The 12,897-nt window shown below is 41.0% G+C and overlaps 1 protein-coding gene across 1 annotated transcript in view; it reads left to right on the top strand.

Moving 5' to 3' along the window:
• The window catches only part of MDFIC2 (MyoD family inhibitor domain containing 2), a 104,122-nt gene extending 103,226 nt beyond the window's left edge, over positions 1 to 896 (top strand). Inside the window, exon 5 of the mRNA XM_032340695.1 lies at positions 637 to 896. Coding sequence (XP_032196586.1) covers positions 637 to 896 — 260 coding nt within the window. The remainder of the gene's footprint in view (positions 1 to 636) is intronic.
• Positions 897 to 12,897: the final 12,001 nt, after the last annotated feature.

Here is a 12,897-nt window from a genome sequence, read left to right as displayed (position 1 = left end):
CATTTCCATTTAACATGAACATAAAATCAAGGCCTCACATTAACTGGAGCACAAAGGACACAGGGATTAAAAATAAAATACAACTAACATCAAAACTACAACTATTTAAAAATCATTTGTATTGGGTTTTGAAATGTGCTTTTTGCTTGCATGTGAAATACGGATGTGGTGGATTCCTGGGAAACCACACCATACAAATGACAAATCCTTGAGACAAGAAGCCAAAAGTTTGTACAGTCTCTCTCCCTGTCCCCAATCCTAATTGCTCCCGAAAGCTCTCTGCCCTTGGGGAGGACCTGTTAGTTTTCAGACAGTTGCAAGGTTTCCAGATAGGTAGTGAATTGTGTGGTTTCCCAGCACCTCTGCAGGCAAAGTAAATAAAGGAGTTCAGAAGAGTGACAGCATTTTAAACAATCAGATTATGTGGAATCAATAGAAATGCTCAGGAAGTTAATAAAGCAATTACTTAAGCAGAGGGAGTCCTGCGTGGGGGGTGGGGAAGCTTGAGAGAATAATGATGTACATTACCCCTAATACGGACAATTAAGAGTTGGCTATAAAGTCACTGCACATGCCTGTCCTTCAGAGATGCCCCCGTATGGGCCACTATTCATTTTCTTCTTCTTCTTTAAACAGAGGAGTGTGCCTCCCTTATCCTCACCTGTCTGTTTTGCCAGTTTTGGGACTGTCTCCTGATGCTCCCGGATACGTGCGAAACGGTGTGTACCAACCTGTGCTGCCCCTCTCACAGGTATCACCACACCTCGGATGAAAGCCACTCTCGGAACGATTGCAGTTGCAACTGTGACGTGGACTGCAGCTTGTTTGAGTCTTGCCACGAGACCAGTGAGTGTCTGGAGCTAGCTATGGAGATTTCCGAAATCTGTTACCGCTAGCCCAGTGAAATTAACCACATTCCTCCAGACCCTCTGGCCCCAAGGGGAAATTCTGTGACAACAAGGCTGTGATTTCTATGTGCCGAGATGTAAGGACTGTACACATTTCTTGGATGCTATAGACCATTTTATTCTGCACCTGCCTGACAAATCTAATACTGTCAACTCTATGGTCTCATTCCAAATTTTGTAACCGCATGGCTCGCTGAAAAATAAGATCTTGATCACATGTGATGAACAAATCCTAAGTACCTCTTAACTGCCATAGGTACAAGGTATTTCTTGACTGTAAAAGAGCATGCTAACCCACTCTGGGTTACTGCATTCATTGGCTTACGTCATGGATTCAACTTCATTCACAAATTCAGGACAAATTAGTGCATTCTTTTAGAATTGACATACATTAGCTTGTCTTTGTAATGGACTCATGCATAAACATTATGCATTGTTGGTTATTATTAATAATGTATTGTATAACATGATTTCGTAATTAAAAATTTATTTATACAGTCTCTTAAAATTCACTTATATGTACAGTTTAGGTAGGAAAGGGAATTAAATAAATTAGAAACCATGTTCCTGTAATTACAACAGATGTCTCTAAGACATCTCCAGTGAATTTTGAATATGATGTACTTCAAGAGAGTACTGTAATTCTAGACCACATTATTATACGTCTATGACTATGTCATAACAGGTTATGCATGTTCTTAATTTGTTACAGAAATGCTCTTCTTTATTCCAATGAGCATAAATGGGAATTATATGCAAGTTTCAAGAAAATGACCCCAGATAGTCAATTCTTCATTTTCCTCATTTCTGTTTGTCAGGTACAATAAGCAACAGGATATTAAAACAGAATCATATCATTTCACTAAACTATTACTTATATAGGAACCTGAAAGAAATACATGTTTAGCTACTTACTCAGCACCTAATAAAGCATGTGCTTCAGAAATCATATTTTCTTCTTTTCTGATAATTACAGTAATTCATAATTATGCTGTGTACCTCCTCGTACTTACAAAAAAAAAATTTAAAGATGTGGTATCAACTTGGAAAGTGATTTTCAACTCAAACAAATTAAAACAAACCATTTTGGGGGAAACACATCTAGGTTGGAGTTATTTCAGCATCTTCTTTTCTTTCAGTAGGCATGGCATTGCTCACTAATCTGTGCTTATATATTCCCATGGAGATGTCTCAATATATTCACTGAATGTACATATATATGTATATACTTATATATATTCAAACAAAGAAAACAAAAGTGAAGTAAAGAGTAGAGGGAACTTTCTGGAATCTAGTGAAAAAAAAAATTCCAAAGTAACTGTTTTTGCCCGACTTAGGTAATTTCAGGCAAAAGCAACATTAGTTTAATTTCTGTAGTAAACTAGCACATTTTTCTACTCTCCAAAAAAATTCCTCCAAAAACTGAAAACTATTAATCTTTTAAAAATGTTTTTAAGCTGCCTATAGAAAGGTATTTAACTGCTCCTGTCTTGTCCCGACGACACAGCGCATGTGTGGTTAATGCGGCTGCGTTTCTCTTGAACTATTGCCTTATCCACAAACCACAGAGCATGACAGTGCCCTACACTGCCTAGGAACCCCTTCGGTCTCTCTGCTTTCCAGAAGTTCAAGGACAACTCTACACTCTATGCATAGAACTTGGCAGCTCATTTGTGGAGGGGTTGGGGGGGTAGAAATTGATTCTTAGAACAGGAAGGGAACCTAGGACAGTTCCGATCCAATAGTCTCATTCTCCATAAGAGAAAAGGGAGGCCCCAAGAACCAACTTATCCAGGACCACACAGTGAGTTAATGGAACTGTTAAGAACTCTAGCTGGTGGTCTGATTTTCTAACTGCACTTCACTGCTTAGTTCTGTACTTCTGAGTCCAGCTGGTACACAGTGGTACAGCTGCTCCAATGGCCCAAATATTAAAATACTACCAGACTGGCTCATAAACAGTTGTTACCTTGTACCTCCTTAGTGTTTCCTCTAAGCCCCCAGGCATCCTGGCCCCACTCCAAGCACCCATCCCACCGCACCATGGTCCAGCCCCTAAAACAACATGTGGAGCACCAGGGTCTCTGGGCATCCTGTCCCAGTACGATGGTACCTGGTATTACTGATTAGGCCATGTTGAATTTGTGTAAAATATTTTGGCCATCATCACTTATTCCTTTCAGTCTATGAGCCCTTAAATGGTGCAAAGAGGATGCGTTTCAAATGTGAATCAAATGCTTGTCAATTAGAGACCTAAAAATTGCCAGGTCTGATTTTATAATGTGGTCAGAGTACTACAAGATTTTTCTGTGGTCTCTCCATGGTTAGTTAACTTGTTCCTCACTTTCAGAATTCACCGTGCTATAACAGAAAGGGTCGGTTATACAAAGTATGAAATTTCTTTTCTTTATAACCAATAATAAAACATCATCCTTTTTGCAAACATGAATGGCTCTTTCAATTGAATTCTTACAATAAAACATACACAGCTGGGAAAACGCACTTGCAGAGGTAAGACAGAAGAAAAAGGAATGTGGTTATTGATTAAATATAGGTATCAGAATCTGAAAAGGCTAGGATTTTTTTTCTGCAATGATGAAGGCCTGTGATTACAAGTAAAGACAATATTATTCTTTAGGATGGGCTTTTTTGGGAACAGAGTATTCCTATTTAAGGAAGCACAATAGATTTAAAAAATTTTGAAAACATACCACATGTATAGCGAATGGAGAACAGAGATTTCTCTTCCCGCAGCACTATAACAACATAGTTACATTGTCTTTGCTTTGCTCAGTGGATTTTTATAAAACCATTGCTTCTCTAAAAGCCAACAAAATATGGGAAGCAAGGAAGAAAAAAAGTTACATTTAACTTGCTAATGAAATCCTCTTATTAAATAAACTGATAGGCCTACAAAATTAATTATCAATGCTGGACAAAATTAATAAAGCAAAAGTCACTTCATTTTTTTCCCAAGGAAGTAAGAAAGGGCAGGGGAAATTTACAAACAGGAAACATCACATGAAGGCATAGCAGCAAGTTTTTCAAAAATAAATGTGTAGGTGGAAATGTCTGAAGGACAGAATTCATTATCCAATGCCTCCAAATCCTCCCTCCCTCTACAAAATGAAACTAAGAGAGAATATGTACACTTAAAAGTAAGGTAGTTTGACTAAGAGTTTTGCCCATGACATAGCGAGTTCACCCAGCCACACAAACTGATGACCAGAGACAAAATTTAAGTACTTGGTTTAATAGTTTGCTAGGTGTTTTCTAAAGAAGAGATCTGAGCCCAAACCTCGAGATTTGCCATATCTAACCTCATGCGATCTATGTGGACAGGCAAAGTCAATACAGCATGAGGGCCTAGTGTTTATAATCAGCATGGGACTAGAATTGTGTTGTTGGGATCCTCTGTCTAGGTCTACATAGCCCCTAACATTACTGGGAAGGAGCTCAAACTGGGGTGGGGGGAGGGGCAGAGGAAGGGCCTGCATCATTTTTTGGACCTACAGTTGACTCTTGAACTATGCAAGGGTTAGGGGCCCTGAGCCCCTGCCCAGTCAAAAATCCTCATATAACTTTTGATTTCCCCCAAACCTTAATTACTAATAGTTTACAAGAAGCCTTACCAATAATATCAACATTTGATTAATACGTGTTTTGTATACGGATGACATGCTATATTCTTAAAGTAAGCTAGAGAACAGAAAATGTTACAAAGACAATCATAAGGAAAAGAAAAATACATTTACACTACAGAGCTGCATTTTTACAGTACGGCGCTGTATTTGTTGGGGAAAAAAAAATCCACATAAGAGTGGACCCACACAGTTCAAACCTGTGTTAAGTGCCACGTTCCGGTGGCATCTTGACATGCTTCACATACCTGCTTCCGCCACTATCTCTAAAGCAGTGGTTCTCCAGTAGGTGTGGTGTTTCCCCCTCCCCCGAGACGTTTGGCAATATCTGGAGACATATTCAGTTGTCCCAATGGAAGCGGGGGCAATTCTACTAGCATCTTGTGGGTAGAAGCTAGAAATGCTAGTAAACATTCCACAACACACAGGATACCTCTTGCAACAAAGAAAGAGCTCTGAGAGCCTTCCTAACAGTCTCAGTGAACTATCACCAAACTGACTGTTAAACATGGCTGAAAATAGAATTGCCAGCGAACCCGGAGGATGCCCACTTCCCTTCAAATTTCAGATAAACAACAAATAATGCTTTAGTACAAGCATGTCCCAAATATGGCATGTGACACACTTACTACAGAAACGATTCCTCGCTTATCTGAAATTCAAATTTAGCTGGTTGTCCTATATTTCTATTTGCTAAGTCTAGCAGCCCTAGTTCAAAAGAGCCCACATTTAAGAGGGCTCTCTGGAAGGGATGATCTTCCAGCTCGCTCCCTGTCTCCGAGAGAGAAGACTTGTTTATTTCTTCTGTCAGAGGCCAGGACATTCATTGGACCCCATTTTATAATGTGGTATAATTTAGGTCAGGGAGCTTGGCTTAAAGAGCAGCTCCAAAGAAAAACACTCATTTACCCTTCTGTCCCAGGCTTACTCTATGACCTTCGGCTAAGCTGACCTCATCTTACTCTCTCTGCTTCACATTTCTGAGAAGAGACCTCAGCCAAGGGCTATCTGGATTCAAGGGGTAGAAAGCAGTAGTCTTTATTTACACCTTGAAAACTAAACCCACATTTTTTGGTTCAGTCTTGGCCAGAAAGACCCTTCTTGTCTGGTGTCCGCACACCTGAAGGGGTACTTTTTCCCTATCTAGTTATTTTCCTTTCTGTATTGCCTGCTCTGTCAGAACTCTGAGAGGGAAAGAAGTGAGTGAGAATTTCTTGGGTCTGGATTGCAATACCATCTATTAACACATGAACTTCACCATGCACTCTTAGCGTATATTTCAGGGTTGACCAGAGAACCTGAACATTTTCCCTTCACTACATTATTCTTATTTATTTTACAGATGAGAAAAACATTCAATAGAAAATATTTGATTAAGTGCTTTATATATATTACCAAAGTTCTCCAAACAGCTCTTAAAATAAATTCTATTATTAATTCCATTTTCCTAGGGGAAATAGAGACTTAAGGAAATTAAATAACGTGTCTGAGGTCACACACCAAATAAGCAATAGTCGTGAGGTTTGAACTCAGGTCTCTTCATTCCAAAGCCCTGTTTTCAATCACTATGCTTAAAAGTTGTACATATGAAGAATGATCAAGCCAAGATAGAGTCCAAGTATTCACTTCTAAAGCAAAATCAATCAGAAAAATATAATGACTAGAATCAAAGAAAACCATTTGCTGATGTAAATGTTTTAAAAGTTGTTATCCTGTGCAGTGATTAGAATTTGGAACATCTTCAAAATGCTTTTAAGATATGTCCCCAATATGTAATAAATGCAAAGTCAATGTATTGCAATTTAATCTTTATGTCAGTAGCTTTGCCCCATTCATCTAAAGTTATGAAGGCTTACCTTTTAGTGTTCCATTTTAGCCAAGCAACTTTGATCTCAGCCTCAAAAATCCACCCTGCACAGAGCACCCAGGGCAGCCCTCATTGGCATTCCACAAGGGATACTAGGAGCATGAAGGTTTTTAATCAGTCAACAACACTACAGTCAACCAAATGCACTCTGATACTTAGACCTTTTATCTCAAAAGCTATGCGGAAACCAAGGTCACAGTAACCTCTTTTATGGTTTATTGTTCCTCAAATGTACTTAGAGTGGATTTACGAAGCCACAACTTATTGTGTGGATACAGAGCTTTCACTAGGTTCAGCCCTCTCCAGCATTCACTTTGTGTCCCCTTTCAGCACTTTCTGCCTCTGGATCCTTATTTAATATCAAGTTCCCGTAAATTTTTTTAAAAAATAAAACAAGAATATTGAACAAGATTTTCCCAGTAGCTAAGCTACTCATCATTTGTAATTGAGACTCTTCAGAAAGCTGCATTAACATCTCAAATCACTGCTGAATAGCTTTGCAATACCAGGGCAGGTCCCCCCAAGGGAGGAGGAAGACAAGAAGATGGGATGGTGCCAGTGTGGTAACTCTGCCATTGTGACAGTCGGGTCACTGCCAAGGTGGGCACAGCAGGAAACCACCTTGGTCAGGAGGTAAGTTTGTGGAACTACCCCTGCAAGGTGAGGTGGGAAGGGGATTCTAAGTGTTGTAGAACAGCCTCAACAGATCCATAGATCACATGTGGTTCACTTGCTTTTTTGATGACTCTCACTCTGAGCAAAACTATGCATAAGTGCATAGTTTTGATCTAGAAGTGACATTTTTACAATAATGTATTAACAATGTGTTAGAAATAATTTTGAGAACAGAAGTATCTGTGCAGCACCCAAATCATCCTACATGCTACCCACAGTACTTGTAGAATATGCTGGTTCAGCGAAAGCCAGGAGTGGGACCCATTCAGTGACTGCCCAACTTCAGTTAAGTCCTAGTCTGCACGCCTGGTCTAAGGAGGTGGGTATGAACTCAATTGTTGGGGAGGAAGGGAAAAAGCAAGAGCCATGTCTAGAAGGGGCCTCAAAGGCTAGTTTGTTTTCCTTAGGAGCACATGGAGAACCACAGATGAATGGCAAGGTATCGCATGACTAAAGTGGTATGTGAGGAAGCCCAGCCATGCAGCAGCGTGCAGGACAGATTACAGCAAGGAGAGACTGGAGACCTCCAAAGGAGAGAACTTGCAGGAAGGTACGGGGTGATGAAGGCCTGAAATAGGATGGTGACGGGGAAAACAGGCAGGAAGAGATGGATGGGGAAGAAATTAGAAAAGGACCATTAGTCCTTTCTCAAACTCTTCTTATTTTAAGACTCGAATATTCCCTACTGTCTATCACATATATGACTCATGAAGCCATTATTTTCATTAGGAAAGAAACGGGTTGGAGAAGGGGGGAGATGTATTCCAAGTGGAAAGTCAAGGTATATTTTTAGCTACATTAAGCCAGCCTTCTGCTGCTCTGCACACTGATGTAATTCCAACATAAAACATAATCTATAATATTCCCGGGGAACAAATCCAATTCTGGGTCATATAAATTTTCATATAAGTCCATCACAATTCATTCCCAAAACATCTCATTCTCTTTGAAAGCTGGAACTGCAGCAAGTGATCAAAATGAGTAGTTTAAAATTGCTCTGGAATTTCCAGAGATGCTAAATCTAACCTGCCCACGGTACAGGACCAATCCCCCAAACTTTAAATCAGAGGTAAAGCATTTTATGTTTTAAAAGATATATTCCTCAAAGTTTATCACAGTGTATTAAAGTCAAATGTGAGTTATTGCTCACCAAATCTGGAGCTGATGTCTCCTCTTGATTACCCTAGGTAGGCGAGAATAAGTATCTTCCAACCAACATATTTTTTACCTTTTCATCTGCCTCTTGCTATTTACAATAGAGTGAAAAATAATAGCCAAGGAGTGACTTTGCAGGGTTGGACGAAGTGCAAATCCCATCTGACTCGGGCCTAAATTGTATTCCAGGCCCTTGGCAAGTTCTGCTGCATGGGGAAGAATTATGGAAACTAACTTCTCAATAGCTGGGTTGGTCCTGGAGGAATAATCAGTGAAAAGTCATCTGATGAACTTTCAGCACATTTGCATTGGCTTAGAACCTAGCATATATATTATTGGTCATGCCTGAAATGTACCTCTCTCTGCCCTTGCTGGGGTTTCTGCGTGATAGAAGTAGCTGGGCCATGAGCATGATACCCTGTGAAACCCTAGATTGATGCCATTTATAGCAGAAAAATTATTACTAATGCCATTTATAGCAGAAAAATTTATTACTAATGCCATTTATAGCAGAAAAATTCCCCACCAATTTTTCTCATCTTATCTGTTGTATATATAGCAACTGTCCAGAATTCAAGATTCCTCCTAGGGGTTGGGAGAAGTGTGAGAACAGAGGACATCCTTTGGTTTAAAGCTATCTCAGAAGGATCAGACTTCCCTGGGGGTGTGACAGTATCACCTTAGCAGGCCAAGTCAGAAGAGCATCCTAGGGTACACAGTTTCAAGCGCCCTCCCTTCTGGTCTTTGAGGATTGGGGGCTATTAGGAGGCTCCTCTTCCAGAACACGCCATTAGAATGCAAGGGTATTCTACAAAAATACTTCATGTTAGCCTGTAATGACAGGGAAGGAGGTTGAGGCCTACCAACAGACTTGAAGCCGAATCCTGCCCCCCCCCCATTTATGAGCCAAATACATTGAATTGGTAACTAACATCTTTGAGCCCCAGGTTCCTTGTCAATAGACTGTGGTTAATAACACCCATCCCATGGGTCATGATGAGGAATCAAAGAGACAATTCAACAAAGCTTTTAGTCCTGGTTTAGTACACCAAGTACACTTACTGAATTTCAGCTACAATTATTGTTAGCATCACTACCCAGTTCATTTGTTTTCCTAATACGGGGGAGATGTCTACATCTTTATTTCTGCCCTACCCCATATCATACCAAGATTTTGAGACTTACCCCCTTTTTAGGGCAAACTTTTCATTATTCACTGATTCCTCTCCCAGGAAATGAGCACCTCTACTACCCGTATCTTTTTATTTTGCTTTTCTCTTGTGATACCATATCTTAGTCTCCAAAATTAGGATTATACTTATTACAGCAGGCAATCTTAATCACGCTTTACAGGTGCCACTCACGGTAGGAATGACCTCTCGGGCATTCTATCATTATATCTTTCTCAGCCCCCTGAGAAAGGTGGTATGATCCCCAGAGTACTGATGAGGAAAATCAGACTTGCAGCATTTAAATACTTTGCAAATGCCAAGGAAACATGACGGTAGAGGAGAGATTTGAACGTAGGAGTTTATCTGATTCCAAGACCCACGTTCCTAACCACTTCAGCTGTGCGGCAACTGTGGCTGAAGGCCAGACTGGCCAATTTGACACCTCGAGGATTTAAAATGGTAGGGCAGTGGGAGTGCCCAGCCCTCCTCCCTACTCTGGTGAGAGAGACTTCAATGTGACCACACAGAGAACTGGACACATGCCCTTGTTTTATGGAGAAGAGGTGGACTGCATTGTTTCCCACCCAGGAAATCAGAGGGGTGAGCTGCTTTGCAGCTGAGTGATGGAGAGTGGCCTCAGCCAGAGAAAGCCCCGCTTTCCAGAGGGTGCCCGGGCAAGGAGTAGTACAGGTTAGGCCAGACACAGGGTCCACAAAAATCAGAGCATATTTGGAACACTACCTCAGCCAGAGGGAGCCAACGAATATGGTCAATTTGCCAGTCCCTTACCAGCTGGGCACTCCAGTGAATGGCCCCAGACTCCTTTGGCAGTTGCCTTGGGCACTGCTTAGGCTACACAGATACCTCATAAGCCAGGATGTGGAAAGCTATGAGGACGACCTCAAGGTCATACAGGTGAACCCAAATGTTTTGACAGACATCCTGACACCCACAAGGACCACCCATGACCATCCAACCCTCAGCTTACCACTGTCTAAGCCAGAGGGTCAACCCTTCTAGAACAGTCCAGCTGTGCCAAGGGGGACTGACCAGGGCTAATGAGTGACCACCAGTCAAACCGCTCTGAGGTTAGCCCACTGGCTGCTGTAGTTTATTCCTTCCTGAGAGACTCTCGCTGGAGAAGCACCACGCATACTCCTAGGAACCAGGGCTCTTGAGGGATGTGGAAGGTTTCTGTCCTCTTCCAGTGCTGGGACCAAAAATCCTAGGGGTCCTTCTTTTTTTTTTTTTCAGTTGTCTCTGCCACAGTGCCTTGACATGTATTTCTCAGAGTCACAGACAGGTATATCTACCTCAAAGAGCAGCCCTGTTTGGGGCAGGCCCAGAGCTTTCATCTGGTTCATTAGTATTTCAGCCTTCTCAAAAGTAGTATGCTGATCTGACCCCCAGTCCCGCACTTGCTCCTTCTTTACTGGGTGTGGGGGGGGTAATAAGGGATGGAGGCACCGTGCCAAATGGGGGTTAAATACTCTACAACTCTAAAATCCCCACAGAGACTTGGATTTCTTTCACATCCTTAAGGGTTAGATGGGCTTGGACTGCATCACCCATGGCTTCTGAGACAACATGTGTCCTCTGTGACTAAAGACTCCCAAAAACTTTATGAGGCTGCCTGGGCCTGGAATTTTCTGTGGGTTTCCTGCTTATCCTCTCCTTCAAAGACATTCCAGCCAAAACTACAGCACATCCTGCAACAGAAGCAAATCTTGCCATGTGGACAGTACATCACCCGTGTCATGGGCTCATTTCACTGATGTGACCAAAGAGAACGGGCACCAGGCCTGGGGGCTACCATCCCATGTAATCCATTCCTCTTTCAGGGCAGTGGTAAGGTCGGAGTTAGCAGAAAATTCTGCTCCTCAGAGTTTTCTCCATGAACCTCCTTGAAGAAGAAACACGTCCACGGGAGCACTTTGGCGAAAGCATCAGAATGAGACAAGAGCTGTCTGAGGAGAGTTTCTCATAATGTAATCGGCCAGGGAATTCGGTTATTTCTGGGGCATACATTTAAAAAGAAATCAATACATTCATTATGACTGATAACAATCCAGGACAGGTCAGATTTTTTAGGAATTCCACATAACTTCTAGAACACATATTAACCATTTCCATATAAATATTTCCTAAGGAAAGCTTAGCATCACTTACTTGAAAATGGTTACCATTTAATGTAACATATCGATTAAGTCCTGATGAGTTTAATATCTCTGTTTTACAAGGGAAAAAAATAAATATTTTCAGATGTTCCTGGAGAGAGACCCCTGAAAATCCCAGTGTTAGTTCAAAGTCAACAAGACTTCCTTTAGAATTTTATTTAGGGGAAGTTTGTCAAAAATATCAAAAGGTTTGGGCACCTGGGTGGTTCAGCCAGTTAAGTGTCTGCGCTTGGCTCAGGTCATGATCCCAGTGTCCTCCAGGGGCCAAAATGGAGTCCCAAATCAACCCTGCTCAGCAGGAAGGCGGCTTCTCCCTCTGCTCCCTCCAACCCCAGACCCTTGACCCCCACCCCCACTCATGTGTACTTTCTTGCGCTCTCTCTTATAAAAATAAGTAAATAAAATCCTTAAAACATATATTAAAAGGTTTTTAAAATATTTGATTGAATAGGATTATAGGTTATAGGTCACTGTGAAACACTGTTTAGCTATCCATCTAACCAAAATGACAAAGATTTCAAAGGCAAATACAGAAAGTTACATGGTTGCAAAAAAATAACTTAGCTCTTTTAATACAGAAGGCTCTGTTTTCTTTCGTAATCAAAGGCATGATCAAGACAACATGAAGCGTAGGAAATTATTTTGATGAAAAACAGAATGTTTGCCGGACAACTTAAAAGGTAAAGAAAAACCTGCTACTATCCCATTAAGAACAGACCACTAGGCCAAGAAAACTTTGTCCTCCGAGCAGATGAAAGAAAATTGTTTTACTTTTACATGAGTATACTATTGATGTTTAAAACTTATTTTTTTTAAACTTATTTTTTTCTTTAAGTCAGTTAAATAGAGCTATTTTACAAATTTATTTTGGCAATCTCCTCTGGAGGTAGGAAAACCAAATCCGCGTAGCACATCACCATAGACAGACACAGAGACCCTGCAACTTTCATTCCAAATGGCAGTCCTTGATGAGGAATCATAGGCTGTAAGGAATCTTTGGGCAAGAGATCTTCCTTAGCAATCTAGGGCTAAAAAGCCTCCTTTCAGGAAAAAAAAAGAAAAGGAAAGAAAAGAAAAGCCTCTTTGCCCTTCTACTCTCCCTTTTCCCCCAGTCTTTGTGGGCAGTCTTTTGGCTATCTCCAGTGGGGTTTACATTTCAAAGACATGATAAGATTTACAACATCAAGACAGAGAGAAAAGAATGAAAGGTTTCTCCTAGGAGTTTTGAGGGGTAGAGTCTCCTATTCCTAGAAGTCTAGGTTAATTGCTATTTAAAATTGTCCTTTGTATCAGGGGTCAGAA

This window comes from Mustela erminea, chromosome 1 (assembly GCF_009829155.1).
Source record: "Mustela erminea isolate mMusErm1 chromosome 1, mMusErm1.Pri, whole genome shotgun sequence".
In the NCBI taxonomy this organism is placed as follows: Eukaryota; Metazoa; Chordata; class Mammalia; order Carnivora; family Mustelidae; genus Mustela; species Mustela erminea.
This window is presented reverse-complemented; position numbering and strand designations above follow the sequence as displayed.